The sequence below is a fragment of the Mobula hypostoma genome, chromosome 1 (assembly GCF_963921235.1).
Source record: "Mobula hypostoma chromosome 1, sMobHyp1.1, whole genome shotgun sequence".
Lineage (NCBI taxonomy): Eukaryota > Metazoa > Chordata > Chondrichthyes > Myliobatiformes > Myliobatidae > Mobula > Mobula hypostoma.
The window spans coordinates 116,654,936-116,675,947 of record NC_086097.1 but is presented as its reverse complement, the minus strand read 5'-3'; the positions used below and the strand labels follow the sequence as shown (position 1 = coordinate 116,675,947).

The 21,012-nt window shown below is 40.0% G+C and overlaps 1 protein-coding gene across 2 annotated transcripts in view; it reads right to left on the bottom strand.

The window, feature by feature from the left end:
- The window catches only part of neto1l (neuropilin (NRP) and tolloid (TLL)-like 1, like), a 303,103-nt gene extending 283,410 nt beyond the window's left edge, over positions 1-19,693 (bottom strand). For both annotated transcript variants that reach the window (XM_063035473.1, XM_063035555.1), the window contains exons 1-4: positions 19,239-19,693; positions 18,398-18,451; positions 16,770-16,898; positions 12,783-13,031 (exon numbers count right to left, since the gene is read on the bottom strand). In XM_063035473.1, coding sequence (XP_062891543.1) covers positions 12,783-13,031; positions 16,770-16,898; positions 18,398-18,451; positions 19,239-19,272 — 466 coding nt within the window. In that variant the 5' untranslated portion in view covers positions 19,273-19,693. The remainder of the gene's footprint in view (positions 1-12,782; positions 13,032-16,769; positions 16,899-18,397; positions 18,452-19,238) is intronic.
- Positions 19,694-21,012: the final 1,319 nt, after the last annotated feature.

Sequence of the window (21,012 nt, the reverse complement as noted above, 5' to 3'; positions counted from 1 at the left end):
CATTGAAGCTTGAAGTGGATGGGTTACAGCAGAAGTCCATGAACATACACTCAGTGGCCATTTTATTAGTTGCTAATGAATCTATTCCCTTCAACCACACAGATCATACAATTCCAACCAGAACAACTTCCCTATTTTCCTGCTGTCACATCTGTTTTATTTATGCCAATTACGCTAGTCTTTTCCCTTTGAAACTGGGGCAAGTTTGTAGTCACTTGGCCTCTTGTGCAAACCCCACTTTTCATGAATTTCATGGCTGAACTAATCTTTGGACTTAACTTCTCAATCCCACTGACCCCCAAAATCATTGATTACTCAAAAGATGGGAAGATATTTATTGGTCTTGCTTACTGATCCTGCTGAAGTTGGAAAGCAGGAAATTACAGGTGCTAGACATATGAAATAAAAAGTGATTTACTAAAAATACTCAGCAAGCCAGGCAGCATCTGTGGAGAAAGTGCAAAGTTTACACTTCAGGTTGATGGTCTTTTTTATGTTTCTTTCTCCACAGATACTACCTAACTCCCTGAGTACCTCTAGAATTTTGTTTGTCTCTAATGGAAAAGTGTTATTTACTCTACCTAAACCATTATTTTGAACTGCTCTCAGCAAACCTTGTTCTAACCTCCTGAGGTCATTAGAGAACAGAGAAAACTCTGGGGTTTCTTCATATGACTGAAGGCCCACATTCCCTGAAACATTCCTTTCTAACCTCATCCCAAGACTTTGGCATGTTTCCCGCAAAAGTTTGTTTTGGAATTAACTGCAATATTCCAAATGCTGCCCTTTTTTTTCTTTCTGGTCATAATGGCACCATCAAACAATGCTATCTTGGGTGATATCTTCCAGATATCAGTTCATGCTCCTGATGCCATTTATGCAATTTTTTTTGCATGCGAGGGATGATTCATATCCTTGTTGCTGTTTGCGTGATTTTTTTTGCACGTGGGGAGGGGTTGATGTTCTTCTTTGAATGACTGCCATTGTTTTCTTTGTTTCATTGCTGTCTGGAGAAGATGAATCTCAGAGTTAAATGCTGCTTGCACACTTTGATAGTAAATGTACTTTGAACTTTGAACTTTCTTTAGAATTATTTGCAATATTCTAAGTATAGCCCTGAAAGAGATAGCTCTATCCTACTTTTATAAGACATACCTTGTTGAATGAATCTTGGATGATAAAGATGAACTCCTGATCTGTCAATCTGATTGGGCGGATGGGGAGGGGGTGGGTGATGAAGTAAGAAGCTAGGAGGTGATAGGTTGAAGAGATAAAGGGGCTAAAGTGGAAGGAATCTAATAAGAGAGAACAGTGGACCACAGGAGTATAGGTAGAAAGTGGGGCTTCAGAGGGAGTAATGGGGAGATGAGGAGAAGGGGTAGGAGAGAAGCCAGAATTGGGAATGGATAAAGAGAAAAGGAAGAAGGAGGAGAAATCACTGTAAGTTAGAGGAGTCAATGTTCATGCCATGAGCTTGGAGGCTACCCAGACGGAATATGAGGTGCTGTTCATCCAACTGGAGTGCAGCTCATCATGGGAGTAGAGAATGGCTTGGAAGACACGTCAGAATGGCAATAGGAAGATGAACTTGCGATGATATTGGGTTTTCCGACTGCGAATTTCTATGCCTATATGAAGATCTTATGCCCTATCCAATATAGATAGCTACAGGGCCATCACTAAAGGAAACTGTAGCTGCTTACTCTTCAAAGGATAAATTTGCTATTTATCCCCCATGGCAGGTTTAGCCACCACTACCCATTATTGGGGCAACAGGAACCCTCCCGACCAGTTAATCTTATTCACCTTAACACTGTGTTGCTTAACATAGTTAATTTATTTTACAGTAAGTGATGTGTTTAAATTTAGATATACTTCTTAAAACACGCTTAAACTCACAGAGGTTTTCAATCTTGTAAGAGTTTTACAAGTTGCAAACAATTGCTAAAATGTAAAGGATTTCCAAAACACAAGAGCAATTTCTATAAGCTAAAAGGACATATCAACGAGCTGCAGATGAACGAATCATCTATCACAGAAAGTGAAAGCAGAGGAACAGATTTTAGTTCATCTTGTCTTTCTGACACTCTTCTTGTTGATCCTTGACTATTCCTAACAAGACTAACTCTCCCTTACATTTATATTTTCTTCTCACCACTTGTGTGAGTACATACACGTGAGACTTTTTCAGATAGCTTTTCACACAGATGGTCGAACAGCTTTTGGAGACAGATAAACCAAACACCCAAAATTAATGCTCTGAATGCTGACTCTCTGAGTACACAAAGTGTCCAACCATTGATACATCACCTATTTGATGTGCTAAGTGACAGTATCAATCTGGTCTGCAAGCTTTCTGAACTAAATAACTTAGCCAGGGTTCTCTAGTTTGATATAGTCCAATTTTCATAACTCAGTTGTTTACACTGCATCTCTTGAACAGCCAGTCCTATGCTGTGGGCCAGTAGTCTGTGCTCTACAGACAGTGCTGTTTGTTTGCAAAGCTGAATTTTTAACTTCAGACTGATTATTGCTTGCCATTTACATGAACCGAAAACTAGCTCTCGTTCATGAGAAGAAGCTGAACAAAGAATACTGAATGGAAATTTAACTTATTTAAAAAGATTTCTGTGATCTCTTTGAGAGCTGCTGCGTTAGAAAACTGAGCTTGACAAAAAAGCTCCCCCCCCACCCCAGGCCAAGGAGAGTGAATATCCATCACAAATGATATAGTGGACACTAGGAAAACCCAACTTCTGTGGTAGATAGAATGAAGGTACTCAATGAAGTGGTCCTCCAAAACATATTGCGTCCCACCAGTGTTGATGAGCCTGCACCAAGAATACTGGATACAGTGAAAGAACCCACAAGAATTGATGGTGAAGCCCAATGTTTTTGCAAAGTCAGGCAGGGTGCAATCAAGTCCAGGCACAGCTTGAAAACTGCATGTCCTGTTGATTATAATAGATGATTATAATTCTATTTCACTTCCCACCCAATAGCTAAGCAACTTGAGGAGTTGGCCAGTTACCTGGTGATAATTCCTGTAGTAGGAGAACGCATGAAGCTGTCCCTGGGATGTTCAGTGTAAATATAAAAGGCTGTCAATATTTTTGTTCAGGAATGTTGGTGGTGCCATTAGATTCATCAATCAGAGCAGGGCTGCCACTGTCAGCAGAAAGAAGAGCCATGTACTATGAGTCAGGGTGGGGGGAGGGGGAGGGTTAAAGTTCAAAGTTCAGAGTAAATTTATTATCAAAATGCATATACGTCACCATATACTACCTAGAGATTTATTTTCTTGCTGGTATTCAGAGTAGAAAAAAAGAAATTACAATAGAATCAATGTAAAATGAAACTAACACACAAAGATTGACAAACAACCAATATGCAAAAAAAGACAAACTGTACAAATAAACAAAGAAATAAATACATAGATTGATAGATAGATAAATAGATAAATTAATCAATCAATGATACTGAGAATATGAGTTTTCAAGAGCTTGAAAATGAGCCCATAGTTTGTGGAACCAGCTCGGAGTTGAGGTGAATGAAGTTATCCATGCTGATGCATGAGACTGATGGATGAAGGGTAATAATTGTTTCTGAACCTCATTGTGTGGCATCAAAGGTTCCTGTACCTCCTTCCCAATGGTAACAGTGAGAAGCAAGCATGGCCTGGATGATGGGGTCCTTACTGATGGATGCTGCTTTTTTGTGGCAGCGCTCCTTATAAATATGCTTAATGGTGGGGAGGCTTTTCCTATGATGAGCCAGGCTGAATCCATCACTTTCTGAAGGCTTTCCCACTCCTGGGCATTGGTGTTTCCATACCAGGACTCGATGCAACCAGTCAGCATAAACGCTCCATTATGCATCTATAGAAGCTCGTCAAGACCTTAGATGACATGCAGAACCTGTGCAAACTTCTAATAAAGTAGAGGTGCTATCGTGCCTTCTTCATGATGGCAGTAATGAGCTGCTCCCAGGACAGATCCTCTGATACTACAATGCCAAGGAACTTAATGAGCCTAATGAGCCCTGATGGATTGGTTAGTCCAATGAGTGGTCATTTCTGCTATTTTTCTCAGTGCTGGAATGATGACAAATGTTTGAAGATTGTGAATAAAGGAGTTTTTTAAAAAAGATTTTGATGATGTTCACACACATCTTTCTATACTTGTGTGAAGCAACAAAATCCAAAAGCTACATATCATGCTATTCAGCTGCTTATTCTGTGTAATGTGCAAAATGGATGGCTTGTTTTCAATAGTGGTGAGAGGAGAAAGGAAGTAATGGACTTTTGTACCTTAAAAAGAAAATTATTGTCCCTGTGACCTAAAACTGATAACTAGCATAGTGTATTTTGTGAGAGCAATTTTGTTAAATATCAGAAAAACTACACCAAAAAAGTTTTTTAAGATTTTCTCAAAGACAGTTTATCTTACACTACACCACCACTGACAGCAGCATATAATTCACTAATATAACAAGCTTTGGAAAGCTAAGTGCAAAGGCCTTCACAGTATTTCGGATCCCTCACACAGTGAGTTGCTTGTCTCTTCCCAGCAATGTTCCGAACACCAAAGAGGTGGAATAATGCAAAACAGTTAGTCCTGACGAAGGGTCTCGGCCTGAAACGTCGACTGTGCCTCTTCCTAGAGATGCTGCCTGGCCTGCTACATTCACCAGCAACCTTGATGTGTGTCACCAATATTACCTGCTCTATTGCCCACTTACTGCTTGCATGGATAATTGAGAAAATATGGAATTGATGGAGATATTTGGAATTTGAAGTATGCACAATATTAAATCCTCCAAGAGGATCTTGTCATTGGGTTTGGAGGCCTGTGTGCCTCAATGACCCAGCAAGCTATGTTGGCTGGAGTCAGGGACTTCTAATTTGGCTCTTGCTAGGGTTACCCATACCAAACAGGTCACAAGATAGAGGTCACATGACGAGTGGTCCACTGGTTCTCCAGGTTTTAGGATTCAGCTCAGGGCTAGCAAGCCTGACTGGTCAGAACAAAATTGTTACAGAAACAGCAACGAAGAATCCTTCTTTATCTGTATGTGACAGAATGGACAGACAGAGATGGAGGACCTTCATTGCTGCCGCAAACACTAATAGCATGCAGTAAATACAATATTAAATAATGGTAGAATATTAAAAAGCAGAAAGAATTAAGTGAGATTTTTCTTCATAGGAATAGAGTTTAAGTGCAAAATTAAAGATGTTCATCTTTTATTTAAGTTAACTATAACATAACTAAGATATTTTTTGCACCAGAGTTCAGTTTCTATTTGGTATATGGATTGTACTCATTGTATAAAGGTTGTAACAAGCATCAACTATAAAAAAGCAAATATCAAATTCACATTTGGCACTTTATATGTAAACTTTATGCTGTCCCAAAGTCAAAGTCAATATCAAGTTGAATAAAATACAAAGATAATACCACTGTTAAAGCACAGAACATTGTCAAATGAATGTATTGCAAATTTGCATTCTGTCAGCATAAACATGATTTCCAGTCTTTAATGTAACATATGTAAATTCAGTACTGGCTAAATGCTTATACTGTATCCACAGAAGCATTCGCAGAATTACATATGATCTTATCCCAATCCACTTTTTCAGTTTATCCTCAAGTTCTATCACAAATGTTTTGTAAATGGAAAATCACCATGTCGGCAGTATTAAAATCCTGCATAGAGCAAACACTTCCTCTTGACATATCTCAATTTCTGTCCACAATCCTAGGTCACATTTTTTATGTCAACATTTGCCATTGTAAATTACAATATCAATATTTTTACTCAAATCTGCTGTGTCAACAGTGACAATGTAGATTCAGGCTCAGTTGATAACTGACATTCTGAAACCTCTCTCTCAACTTATTGTGAAATAGGAAAGGTGAGAAAAATTGTATAAAGTGTTCACAAGAAACTACTGTGACAATCAAAATTACTGAAGTGTGTCGCCTGATCATAATACTAATTAAAATAATATGTTATTCTTCCTGTCTCAGATTATCTTTCTTTAAAACTTTTAATGAAATTTTGTTTTTAAATTGCACCCATTTCAAACAACAATCACAAAAAAAATGTCCATGATAAAATAAAACAGAAAATCATGGAAACACTGAAGAAGTCAGGTGACATTTCTGAAAAAGAAACTCCTCAGATGTGCAACTCTTTATCAAGGCTAAGTTAAAATTCAACCTCGTTTTAGGTTGCAAAGAAGACAGCAAGCAGGCAGAGCAAAGGTATGTGGAATGGTGGAGGGAAAGAGAAAGAATACCATAGCCTGAGTTACTGAATCTTTCTTTGTCTCCACCCTATCACAAAGTCCCATTATTCTAAAGATTGGCTTTATTTGTCAAATGTACATAGAGGCAGAGAGTGAAATGTGTCAGCAACCAACACAGTCCAAGGATGTGCTGAGGATAGTCCATAAGTAATGCCATGCTTCCAGTACCAACATAGCATCTCCACAACTTACTGATCCCAACCCTAACGTGAACCTATTTGATTTTGTTTTTTGGAATGCAGGAGGAGACTGGAGCACCCAGGGCCATGGAGAAAATGCGCAAAATCGTTACAGACAGCCATGAAAAATGAACTCAGGTCACTGGTGTTCTAAGTGTAGTTTATGGTTACGCTACCATACCAACCTGCTTCTCTTCATCCTGCCCCTTCTCTGCAACATAACATATACTTACTTCCAAACTTTCTTAATTCTGATGAAAGGATATCAACTTGAAAAGTTCATTTTGTTCATCTCTCCACAGATGCTGCAGAGCTTGCAATGTAGTTTTGCAGTATCGCTTACATGGAGTTTTGCCTTCAGTTTTAGATCAGCCTGCTATTGGAAGGATGTGATTAAACTGCAAAGAGTGCAAAAAAAAAAGATTGACAAGGATCTTTCCCGGACTCATAAGTCTGAGTAATAGGGAGAGATTAGACTGGATAGGTTTATATTCCTTCAACCATAGGAGGCTGAGCAGTAATCTCAGAGAGGTATCTAATACTATGAGGGATATGCAAACGTAGATAGGGTAAGTGTTGATTTTCCCAGGGTTGGGGAGATGAAAAGTAGAGAATATAGTTTTAAGGCTGGAGGTGAAAGGTTTAATAAGAACCTTGGGGGGGGGGCAACTTTTTTACACAGCAGGTGGCAGATATATTGGACTAGTTATCAGAGAAAGTGGTTGAGACAAACACATTAGAAACATTTAAGAAGTATTTGAACAGGAATATTGATGGCAAATGTTTAGAGGAAGATGGGCCAAGTGCTGGGTAAGGGAAATATCTGGGTTAGCATGAACATGGACAGAAGATCCTTTTTCTGTGCTATACAACTTTGTGACTCTGTAACTCTAATCATAACGTTTAATGTTTTACGTTCAGACTTCCAGTATTTTTTTTGCTTTTCAAGAACTGCCTGATTTCCTCATTTTCACTTATACCCCTGTACTGTCTCAATAAGGTTACACCGCTGAGCAAATCAACAGCAATCAACAGCCACAAAGTGGGATTCAATGCCATCATCAGCTACTTATACTCAGTGGCACCTTATCAGGTACCTCCCGTACCTAATAAAGTGGTCACGGAGTGTATATTTATGGTGTTCTGCTGCTGTGGCCCTTCCACTTCAAGGCTTGACATGTTGTGCATTTAGAGATGCTCTTCTGCACACCACTGTTGTAACATGTGGTTATCTGAGTTACTGTTGCCTTCTTGTCAGGTTGAACCAGTCTACCATTCTCCTCTGACCACTCTCATGAATGAAGCATTTTTACTCACAGAACTGCCATGCACTGAATTTTTTTTTTTTGGGCGGAGGGGTTTCTTTTGCACCATTCTTTGTAATCCCTAGAAACAGTTGTCTATGAAAATCCCAGGTTTGAGTACCCCGGTTTCTGAGATCCTCAAACCACCCCATCTGACACCAACAATTATTCCACGGTCAAAGTCACTTAGTCATTTCTTCCTCATTCTGATTTTGGTCTGAACAGCAACTAGATGCCTTGACTACCTCTGTATGGCTTTATGTATTGAGTTGCTGCCACGTGATTGGCTGATTAGATATTTGCATTATCGAGCAGTTGTACAAACATACCTAATTATGTAGCCACTGAGTGTACAGCTAGTTACGGCTTGATATTTGTAAGATGTTGGCTTAATTGCCACTTTCTGTGACGATCTGAAGTTGTAAGAGTTTTCCAGGAGTGGAATGGCAGGTGGTGAAGGACAGTTTACATATTTAATTACTTCTACACACACAGCGATGGGTGCTCTCTGAATAAAATCTCAGGCTTCTTCAAATTAACTATATGCACATTGCTTTTGGGGGCACCTTATGAATCCAGACAGGGTTTCCTCTCCTGCTGTGTCCAGCTACGATGTGATTATAGGGAGTGAACCATGCAGATCAATACCTGGTGTCCTAGCAACAGTCACGATCCCTCCATTCTGTGTATGTCTGCAGTGCCAGCTGCATTTGAGTCACATTGGCAGGACAAATGGTTGCTAATGGATGAGAAAGGCTTTCTGCTGATGACATTCTTGAAAAACAGAGTTCATAACTGATGTACATATTAGCAACTATGTTGTCTCTGGAAAGATTACAGAACTGTCCATCAATTGGCAAAAAAAAAATGCTTTCTTCTGCCTGGTCTGCTCTGGACATGCCCTGTAGTACAGGGTAAAGCCAATGTTAAGAAGTGAGCTGAACTAGCATCCTCTGTGATGAGAAGACTACGTTTTCCTCTCATTATATAGTGAGCAGCTAAGGAGTATGACATAAAGGAAGAAGTGAATTTAATGTTTTGAAGAATGAGGGGGGATATCTCATTGAAACCTAATGAATATGTAAGGGCCTAGATAGAGTGGAGGTGGAGAGGGTGTTTCCAACAATGGGGGAGTCAGGGACCAGAGGGCACAGCCTCAGAGTACAAGGAAATCTCTTTAGAACAGAGATGAGGAGGAATTTATTTAGTCAGAGGGCGGTGAATCTGTGGAATTCATTGCTATAGGCAGCTGCAGAGGCCCAATCATTGGGTACATTTAAAGTGGAGGTTGATAGGTTCTTGATTAGTAACAGTGTCAAAGGTTGCAGGAGAGTGGGATTGAGAGGGAAAATAAATCAAGTGTGATGAAATGCCAGGGCAGACCTGTTAGACTGAATGGGTTCATTCTGTTGGGCCAAATGGGTTAGTTTTACTGCAGTGTCTTATGGTCTTAGGGTCTAAGTTAGCGATAGCCTAGATGACTTTTTCCTGTCCAACTAACCCTTCAGCAACTGTCGTTTACCATTATCGGTTCCTGTTTCCAAACATGATAGACACACCGTTGATGGCACACAAAACAAACATCTCAAACCAAATTCAACATTGAACTCGGTATTTTGTGCCCAATTCTTCTGTATCTGTTCGGCTCTCCTGCTGCTTGTGCACCTTCTAGTGATCTCTCTGCACTGTGCTTCAGCAGTGGCCCCAGTCTGGTTGGTGGAAGGCTGCTGATTGTCAACCGGGAGACTGTAGGCACTATATTTCTGAAAGAATATCTTAATTTTATTTTTTTATTTAGAAACACCACACGGTAACAGGCCCTTTCGGCCCAACGAGTCTATATGACAAATTAACCTACTAACTTGTACGTCTTTGGACTGTGGGAGGAAACCAGAGCACCCAGAGGAAACCCACGTGGTGATGGGGAGAACGTACAAACAGCGGCAGAAATGAACCCGTGTGGCTGATGCTGTAATAGTGTTATGGTAACCACATCACTACTGTACCACCCACACAGATAATTCTTCTACCTGCGCTGTAGTAGATACTCTGTCTACTCTGTGTAGGTGGAACATTTCTGTCTATTGGAAGGTCTGAAAACAGACCTCAGATTCTCAGCACGGCCGCAACAAACTGACAGGAAACAGGAAACACCTCAGCACCGAGATTTCCTCCCTGCATGACAACTGAGTCTCCGAACTGACATCCAGCGAGCTGATTGAAAAGTAGATAAAGACCAGGCGTTCAGAGGACACACCACAGTCAAGAGCGCACTGACGCTGTCTCCTCGTATGGCGATGAAACATTTGCAAGTAAATTGCCAAGATGGTAGGACAACTCAACCCAACCATCGACCACCCAAGATACACATCTTCTGGATTATTTCCAGAAAGCACCTCATTTGGGTGGAAGGATGAAGCGTTTCTTTTTGAGACAGGACAGCATATTTCTGCTTGGGAAGAAGTTCTGAGTTGATCGTTAAGAGTGGGATGTGAAAGTAAAAACAGTGTATGATTCTATCACCATTTTCAATATCCTCAAGTCAGCAGCAAGCCACAGACTCAACAACAGTTCCTCCATGGGGAACACATCTTGCAGACTCATCGGCTCTCTCCAGATACCGCCTGCTGTTCCCAGCTGCGCACCACTGTGTCATGCACTTTCTGGAACTGCACCTAGTGAGCACCATACATACTTGTTAAATGATGTGGCTGCCATGACTGAGTAACACACAGTGTGTGTGAGCTGCAAGACCTGAGTGTGAAGTTTACAACAGTGGGGGGGACGGTGAAGCATATGAATGCTAAGTGAATGCCTGGAATGACATTCAGTGTTGGCTTGTTTTTCTGTTCTTCTTCTTCTTCTTTTTGCTTGTGGTGAGTCTCGTGCTGTTGTCTTGAATGTCATGGGTGTGTTATGTTATGTGGGGACTCTTGCGGGCTGCCCCCAGCCCATCCTTGGGTGTGTCAGTTATTAATGCAAAGGACATATTTCAATGTGCATGTGATAATTAAATCTAAAGCTGACTCTGACTCTGATGCTGGTGAATAGAGCAGTGAGTCTGATTCAGCAGATGTTAGTCAGAGCTTCTGTGAATGCTTTTACCAAGTGCGATGACTCATGCAGTGAACTGTTTCATTATACCTGCATTTATTTTTATTTATAATTTTTCATTGTACTTGAACTTCACCATAATTGTGCATATGGCAATAAACTCAACGTGACTTGGGAAGGAGGGCACCACCCTCTAGTTGAAGCTGCTCAGTGCATCACTGGCACCAGCCTAGCCGCCATCAAGGACATAGATACAGAAAGTTGCCGGGGAGAAGCCAGTAATACCCAGAAGGATCCCACTCACCCTGCTTATGGACTGTTGGTCCCACTCCCATCAGGGAAGAGGCTACATAACATCCGGGGGGAGGACCACTAGACTCAAAAGCAGTTACTTCTTTAAGCCATCAAGCTGGTTAACACCTCCACCCATTAGCCCATCCCATGAGCACCCACCACCACTACATGCAATCACGTATATAACAGTTAATTGTACATTGTGTTGACTGGTTTGATTTTACATTTTAATTTGCTGTGTTGCATTTAGTTTCTTTTTATTGTGTTCTTTATGCTTACTCCGTTGATGCCACATCAGTAATGAAGTAACAATCATTTTATTCTCCTTTACACCCGTGTACAGAATAACAATAAACAATTTCGAATCTTGAACTATTGCACGGCATGTACATACTTGAGACAAGACCCTCAACATTCACTTCCAGAAACATTTGCTCCCACAACTTTTTGAGTGTGCATCTGGAATGCTATATGACTCCCCACTACTCTCCGGTGCACCATTCTGTATTGTATCCCTGGTCAAAGTTAAACATAGCAACCCCCTCCAGTCAAAATCCACCTGCCCTCTAAATGGTATAGAGCTTGGGATACCTTGAACTGGAATCACCCATTCATAATGTTTGCCCCTGTAAATGCTTTCAGACTCTCCCAGTAGCATAGTCAGCATGGACTGGGCAATGAAACCCATGGAATGAATAGGCAGTCTGAAGTTGGAACGTTGCCTGCATTGCAATCAATAGAACTGGTTTAAAGATACATCACGATCATTGTGCCCATTCTGACCGAGGGCCATTAATTGATATCCTTAATGTCTGGATCGAACTTATTTATAAAATAAATGCGCTCTCTGTGTGTGGAACTAAATAAATCGTATTTAACTCAACAGTAAATAAAATAGTCCTTAAAAATAATAGTACTTAGCATCTATTAACAACTATCTTGTTAATATCTCATCCTAATATAACTTGATACATAGCCATTCACTTTGAAACAACAGTGTCTGTGTGAAACTTACTCTTGCTTGTATGAAACTATTGTATGCTTCTGTATTATCAGACTGATCTGGGAAACATTGATATTAAACTGCACTGGCACACCAACAACAAAATAATTACTGCCAGATTATATTGTTTATGTCATTATTATACTTCACTCAAAAGCAAATTTTAACTTAAAAATAGAAGCATATACTAAACATTTAAGAAGTTCAAAAATTTCCAATACTTTCTCACAATCATCCGCAAAGAAAATAAGAAAATCTCCATCATATGAATCTTCTTGTAGTCTCAACCAAAGCAGTTTTTGTCTGCACTTATTTAAGTGTACCCTAATCAGTGGCCGATATAATTCTTTTCCTATTTCCTACCTAAATCAATATGCCAACATTAATTCCCTATCTCGATATTATATCAGCAAATCATATAAATATTTTTTTCAGTTAAGGAAAGGAAAAATGCCCAATTATTAGCAACATTTATTTATAAATGACATTTTCTCCATTATCTTTAATACTATAAAAGTGATGCTATGTGCCAAATGTTACTTGCTCACAAACATTATGTTAGTGATAAATCCAAAATCAGTAATATCTATTTGAGTTCATTTCAATTATTCCGATGAGAAAAAAAATCTAATTACCTGGTATAAAGTTGTATCTTGCCAGAAATCCAATAGATTCAAGCTCACCATCAGCAACAAATTTAATCCATAAAAATCTGCCCGATGATGTTACAAAAGGTGGAACATTTTGACCACAGTAACGTCCAATTTCAGTAGAAAATGGAAAAGGTCCATCCCGCACTTCAATGTGGTCAAATTTGCATTCCCAAGAAGGTTCAATGGAGTATTTTTCATCAAAGTAAAGTTCAATACTTTGCCTTGGAGCAGCTAAACCAAAATATCAATCAATTATTACTAGATAATGAAAATACTATTAATTAGCATAACAATATAAGACCACAAGATATTCTGAAGTAAAAAGTGCATTTGGAAGATACAAGTTGATATACAAAGAAACTCAGGGCATTTAGTAGCAACTGTGCTTTAAGTAAATGTGAAACTTATGTTGCAAATTATAAGCAATGTATTTATAATGTACAGCAATATATTACAACTTAATACATCATAATTATACTAAATTATTGTTTGCCATTTCTATTTGTTCTGAATATTTTTAATGTATATTGCGTCCTACATCAAAATTATCTGCTGTCATTCATAAGTCTACAATATGGATGATATATGGAAGGATCTTAGTACAAAATTACAGAGTTTAATTAATTGGTATATCAAAGTAGGCCAAATTATCTTTCAGTTCTAAAATAACCTTGTTAAAAAGAGCTGTCTGCAATTAATTTCTGAAAATGTAGAGAAAGATTGAAAAACAGAAAGGACATATTTTATAATCTAATAAGATGTGTTATGTGCTTTAAAAATATAGTACTCAGTATTCACAATAGACCTATTAATTACATGGAAATACTGTAAAATAAATTCCTTATTATATTTCAGAATTTAAGAGTTAAACTTTGTCAGCATCCTTTCCTGAGCCTTGTGTTAACTGATAATTCTAATAGTTGCCCCTTCTCAAATACTGCCTCTCTTCCTTCAATACTGAACATGGAATATACAGCACAGAAGCAGACTCTTGGGCCCATGAGGCCTGTGCCGAACATGAAGCCAATTTAAACTAATCCCGTCTGCCTGAATGTGCTCTATTTTCCTCTATTCCCTGCCTGTTTATATGTCTGTCTAAAATGTGTTTCAAACATTACTATCACATCTATTCGGACTTCCTCCCCTGGCACTGCATTACAGACACCTACCATTCTCTTTGTAAAACAAATTGCCTTGTAAATCTTATTTATACATTCCCCCTGTCACCTTAAAGCTATGTACCTCTAGTATTTGACATTTCTACCCTGGGAAAAAGACTTGGACCATCTACCCTATCATCGCTGCTCATATCTTTATATGCTTCTATCAGTTCACCACTCAGCCTCGAATTCAGAATTCAAGTTTGTCTAAACTCTCCCTATAGCTATCACTCACTAATGCAGGTTCTTGTGAACATCTCTGAACCCTCTCCAAAGCCTCCTCATCCATCACGTACTGGAGCAGCCAATACTTTAAATGTAGCTAAACCAAAGTTTTATACTTTAGAACATGACTTCCCAACTTTTAAACTCAGTGCCCCAACCACTGAAGGCTGTCTTTGCCACCCTGCCCACTTTCAGGGATTGTGAAACGTGCACCCCAAGATTCCCTTGTATATCAATTTTTCAAAGGATCCTGCAATTTATAGTATGCTTTCCTCTTAAATTTTACCATTCAAGATGGAACATCTCACATTTATTTGAATTAAACCAACTTTTCCATGCTGATACTGATCGATACACCCTGCTGCATTCTTTGATCACCTTTCTCCACCAATTCTCCACAACTCCACCAATTTTTATTTCAGTTGATAACATCCTAATCAGCCCATCTGCCTTTTCGTCCAAATTATTTATACATGCATAACCACAAGCAACGGAAGTTCAAGCACCAATCCCCATTGACAACAGTGCTCACAAATCTCCACCCCTCCTCTTTCATCTCTATGGCCAAGGCAGTTTTTGAATCCAATTGATCAAGTCACAGGGGAGCACATTGCATTTATTTTTTGGATCAGTCTACTTATTGAGTGCTTTCCTCAAGCCAATATATACAACATTCACCGCCCTGCCCTCATCAATCATCTTCATCACCTCCTCAAAAAACACAAATTGGTAAGACATGACCTTCCCCATATAAAGTCATGTTGTCATTCCCTAATAAGTCCACACCTTTCCAAATGTAAGAAGATCCTATTCCTGAGAATCTTTTTCAGTAATTTCCCTACCCCTGAAATAAGGTTTACTGGCGTATAATATCTTCCATTTTTTTGTATCGCTCTTCTTAAAAAAAGGAAAAATGTTAGCTCTTTTCTGCCCTCTGGGACCACACCTATGGCTGAAGAGCATACAAAGCCCCAGAAATCCCTCTTGTGTCTCTCTCAGTTATCTGAGACAGGTCCCATGAGCTCTTGGGGCTCTCTCCACCTTAATATTCTTCAAGGGATGTTCTTCCTTAATCTTGATATTAACGTCCTGGAGTATCATCATACCACTTCCTGCTCTCACACTTCCTCATGTCCTTCTTCTTGGTGAATATCAGGGTAGTACTCATCCTTTCCCACTTCCCTTGTCTCCCTCCTTTGTTGCTCAGTGATTTTTCTCTCTCCTTTCTTACCCTCTTGTGTACAGCTTTCACCATCACGCTTTGCAAATTAAAATCTTGATTCCAGCTCTCCACTCACTGTGCTAAATTTTGTCTGTGTTTTATTTCACAGAATTCACTGCTTGATTATTTTTTCTAATCATCTCTTCCTCATTAGAGTAGTGGGTCTGATCAATGTCACAAGTTACATCGCACATGGTCATACAAAGATTATCATCCTCATCGTTCATTTTGACCTGTCTCCATGCTTTTACACAGTTAACCACACTATTCTCCACTATCTGTCCACCTTAGTACAATAGCACGGGACTGCCTATCTTTATTGTTATTCCTCTTAACATAGCCAAAGAATCAACTGCCATGCTTTCTCCTTCTATTCCCATGTTATTACTTTTAATAATGTCCTCCATATTTTTCCCATGGACATTTGAAAATTTTGTGCCCATTTATATACCCTGATAATGTCTAAATCAACCTCATGATTATATCTCAAACGCTCTTCTTTCATCTTTCAGATTGCTTGCTGGAGATGATGAGTATAAGTTTCCTCTATCTACATACTGAAAAGACTACAGCCATGGTGATTAGATCCCAAAAAAATTAACATATATTAACCACCATCTCCGTTCTTACATCTGGAAATTATCTGACACTGAATTCAACTGTTGACAAAAGGCATTATATTTCACCCTGAAACCTAAAACCATTGCTCCATGCCCTAACTCATCTGTTGCTAAAGCCTTCATCCATGACTTAGCTATTCCATTGTGCTCTCATGCCATACCTTATCCAATATTCTGTGTTGGAATGGTTCCTTTTACTCTTCACCCCTGCATTCACTAATCTACTATCACTTCCTCAGCTATAGTATTCCCATGAGCTTCTCATCCTTCACCTTTGTCTATCTCTTTATCTTTCCCAGCCATGCAACCCTCTAAGATATCTGCACTTTTACAATTCTGGCTCTCGGACCACACTAATAAAGCTGCCCTACCTTCAACTGCCAAGGTTCTCAGCTCTGAATAAACTTCTCCATTTTTCTGACTTTCAAAACTCACCTTAAAACCTACCACTTTGTTCAAGATTTTGGCCACATGCCCAATTATCTCCCTTTGTGCCTTCTTGCCAAATTTTGATTGATATTGCTTGTGTGAAGCACCTTGGGAGATTTAAACAAGGCAAAGTTGCTAGAGACATAAAAGTTGCTTTGGCTTACTGCGGAATCATTTGAGCTTATTTAATATTTTAAAAAAATGAATTGCTGCACGGTTTTCATTTTAAATTCCTTGCTAGAATTTTTAAATAATTATTTGTATTCCATTATTTTTACAATATATTGTGCCTGGCAATTCCCTGTGACCATACCTTCAATAATATATGTGCATTCTCTATCAGGAGGGTACTTATTTGGATAATTGGGAGATGTGAAGAAGCCACCATCCACGTTCTTGATCCAGGAGCCACATTGCACTGACTCTGAAGAGGTTGATTTGTCTGGAAAGAGATCAGAATCAGCCTCAAACTCTCACCCATTGGTGCTAACTTCATTAAAAAGCATGGGTTGGTCTCCCTCATTTTGATCTTTAGTGGTAAGACATTATGGGAAAAGGCTAACATGAATGCTCATTGTAAGGGGGTGTTCTGTGTTGAGTTGTGAACTACAGATCAGCTGTTTTATAGAAGAAAGAGAACTAGATTTTTCATGAAATTGTTCATGAGGAGCAGATGCAGGTATGTGGGAGAAGGGGGATCCATAGAACCATAGAAACTACAGCACAGAAACAGGCCTTTTGGCCCTTCTTGGCTGTGCCGAATCATTTTCTGCCTAGTCCCACTGACCTGCACACGGACCATATCCCTCCATACACCTCCCATCCATGTATCTGTCCAATTTATTCTTAAATGTTAAAAAAGAACCCGCATTTACCACCTCGTCTGGCAGCTCATTCCACACTCCCACCACGCTCTGTGTGAAGAAGCCCCCCCCCAATGTTCCCTTTAAACTTTTCCCCCCTCACCCTTAACCCATGTCCTCTGGTTTTTTTCTCCCCTTGCCTCAGTGGCCAGATGGGCCTGGAAATTGCATTTGTTGATGCCAGCACAAAATAAGGAAAGAGTAAATTGTAATTGTTTAATTTATCCTAAGATATTCCCAAGGTATGACAGCATGAGTTAATTCATCTCTTGAAGAGCAGTAACTCGCTGAAAAAAAAACAGCAACATTTTTTTTCCCCATACAGGTTGGTCAAATAAGCAGTAAATGAGCATAAGTTCAGAGAGCGTCGTTTCAGTTATATTAAAGGAGGGCACAATATTGGTCAGGATAGTGGAAATTTCTGACAGAGCTGAGAGTCTGTTTCCATGATATCTAAGACCCACAGAGGTCTAGTAGTCTCTGCATCAATATAATGGAGGTGTCATTTTATTTATAATACCATGACAAGTAACTTACAACAGAATCGATTTAATTTAATACACCATCTCTACCAGGAGATTTCTTCTTAGTCCATGTATAGAGTGTGACAATATATCAGAGATATTTTTTTCTGTAATTCAATTAAGCCAGGGTTCTTTTTTTCTCTGCAATTGTGAGATTGTTAAAACTGGTGACAATATAGAGAACCAAGGCAAGAGAGACTGAACTGGTTCAGAGACAGAAAATTATGATTCAGTACTGAGTGCAGCAGATGTGATAAATCTTAGTATAAAACAAAACCTATGACTCTCATTTCCCTCCCCTGCTTTGAATAATATGCATACCTATTCCAGCAAATAGCAAACAGTGCTCATTCTAATGCAGTCCTGTGTTGGTCAAAGCAGTGCAGAAATGCTTCAGCCATTTCAAACTATGATTGACTTTAATGTTTGACACATCACTGCAGTAAATTTCGAAAAAAAAGTGACATTATCTACCGCCAGTGATTACAATCAGATAATTAAAATTGCAGGAACAAAACATCGTTATGAAAGAAAGGACACTTTAAGAATTTTACCTGATATCTCTTTTGTTGATACAAAATGTCCTAACAGGATAAGACTTGATACAACTGCAAGAAGAGAGAGAGAGAGAGAGAGAGAAATAATCACCGAGATATTTCTTTGGCTCCTCGTTAAATAGCTATCGTCAACTACAAACTGGATGTAATGCTCCAGAATATTGTTCAATACAGCTGGAAGAAGTTCATGTACATTTCTACCGCCATTTCAGATGATGCTTGTGTCAATTTTAATACACCACCCTTGTCAATAAGCGCACAGGCTTATATCTGCCTACTCAGAAATGTATCCAGACAGAAATGAACGCACACTTTTGTTTGCGGGCAGTCTAAATGCACAGCCTACCGTGCAGCGGGCAACTAATGATAATCTATTGAAGTTCTATTTCAGCTTCCTCGGGAGCTCTCAGTACACCATTCAACGCTGAAAGTTTGGAAACAAATAGAATTAAGGAACTTAAGCTTAAATCGTTAATATTGGCAAGGAAAACTGTACATAGTAGTAAAGCGAAATCCAAGTATCTGGGAAGTAAAATGAAAACTAAAATCGTCTGTACAAGTAAAGGCTCTTATGCAGACAGTTGCTTATTATCTTAGATAGATCAATGACTACCCAAGAGAGCGCCTGTTTTCTCCCCTTCTTCCCTTTCGACCCCGCCCCCACCCCCGCTTCATTCCCGACGTTACCTCCGTCTGATCTATATTGTAGAATACCCAGCTGCATTTGTGCATCGCCTGTGGGCACCTTAGTGTTCCTTGCAGATCACCACAGACCCACAGCCTCCCAACTTATGCCAAATTAACGCCATGACACTGGCATCTCACAGAGAGAACTTACCGTAAAGCAGTCTGAGCCGATGCCCATGTACCATGTCTGATTCTTATGCAAGGGGCTCCAATCCAAACTAATTCCATTTAAGCAATGCGTGGCTGACAGGGTGACGAAAGACAGATGGATGGATGGATTCAGGAGCAAAGCTGGTAGCAGAAGATCATCCACATTCCAACTCCACTCAGAACACTATATTTATGCATATGTGTGATTGTATTTGTGTGTGTGTGTGTGTGTGTGTGTGTGTGTGCTCCAAACTCAGCCAAAACTAATCACCAGCAGTTTCGCACAGAATCCCCAGCCGATCAGAATATCCCCGCGATTCCCACATAAATGTTTCCACGAGCCCTTGCTTCCTTGGATGCATTAAAGGGATTAATGGGTCCGTCATCAGCCCTCTGATCACTCCACCTTTGCAATCTTCCGAGAGAATCCGTACAAAAGGAGAATTACTTCTCTTTCAAGCCGCATTTAGCAACAAAAAATCCATAAAAAGGACAGATCCATTTAAAAATCACGAATAATCGGGCATTAAAGGATTTTCCCCCTTGAAAGCGTTCCAGCTCGTGCACGAATCGCTCTTTGCCCCCCTTTCCTCTTGTGGGACGTGTTTTGCATTAGACTTCGACTTCTGGCTCTCTCCCCGGCCTACGACCACTCACCAGAACCGGGGTCGCTCCTACCGCCATCCGCGTTGCGGTTGCGAAAATAATAACGGAAAAGTTCATCGCTTTAATCCAGTGGCAACGGGAGGGATGAAGGAGAACAAAAAGTGACTCGGTCACATGACAGTGGATTCAATCTTAAATACAAGTATTTGATAGAATCTGGCAACATCAATAATAGCAACAACGGCAAAACAAGGTGCGAAACATCACCCAGCTGTAAAGCCCTGGGGGGAGACAGGCACTGAATCACAACACAGCCTCGTCCAGAGGCACAGGTAGGAATTCAGTGCAGGCGAACAAGCAAATGACGAACGCCCCGGCACCAGGAACTTGCTGCAGTCAACATACCGTGCATCTGCACCCAGCGAACATGGCGCGATGCTCGCCAACTGCAAATGATTTTTTTTTAATTTATGATTCAGACGCGCAGCATTCACGCCGAGCTCCCTCTCCCCAGACGGTGGAAGGTTGGGCAGTGTCTCACCCGAGACATTAGGGTTTGCGTTATAGAAACAGAGCCCGCAAGTTGCAACTAGGCAATGCCATCAGTGACTTCGAACCCGCGGGCTCCTGTCCAGCTCCCCCACTCAATGTACTAAATATTCAACGATTAGTGGAAACAGATCTCTCCTATCTAGCGAAGACCCATATCATTGCTCTATCACACCAGTTGTGGTGCCTGCCCGTCACCGAGTGGATTGCAGCAATTGCAAATATGAATAAACTTCTTGGTTTGATATGTTCGCACCTACTCTCTGGACGCCCCCCTCCCTCGGAGGGATGTGGTTGAGGGGATGAAATTTAACGTGCATCCAAACAAATCTCTGCCTGATTAAATCGAACGTGCGGATGTAGAGTGAGATTTTTGCTTTTCAGTGGTTTAAAGTGAATTGCCCCATGCCTTCGGGTTGATGTGCGGATTCATGTGGGGTATGTGTCGACCGGGAGTCAAAGTGATGCATGCGATACGCACAGATACTTCCGATGCAAAATGTCAAAATACATTTAGATATTTGTGTGCGCGTGTTGTGGTGTAGAACTGGGGGAGCCCTGTTCCTACCGTCTGGTCTCCCTCTAACTATTCTTTTTCTTCCTAAGCACTTCTATTTATC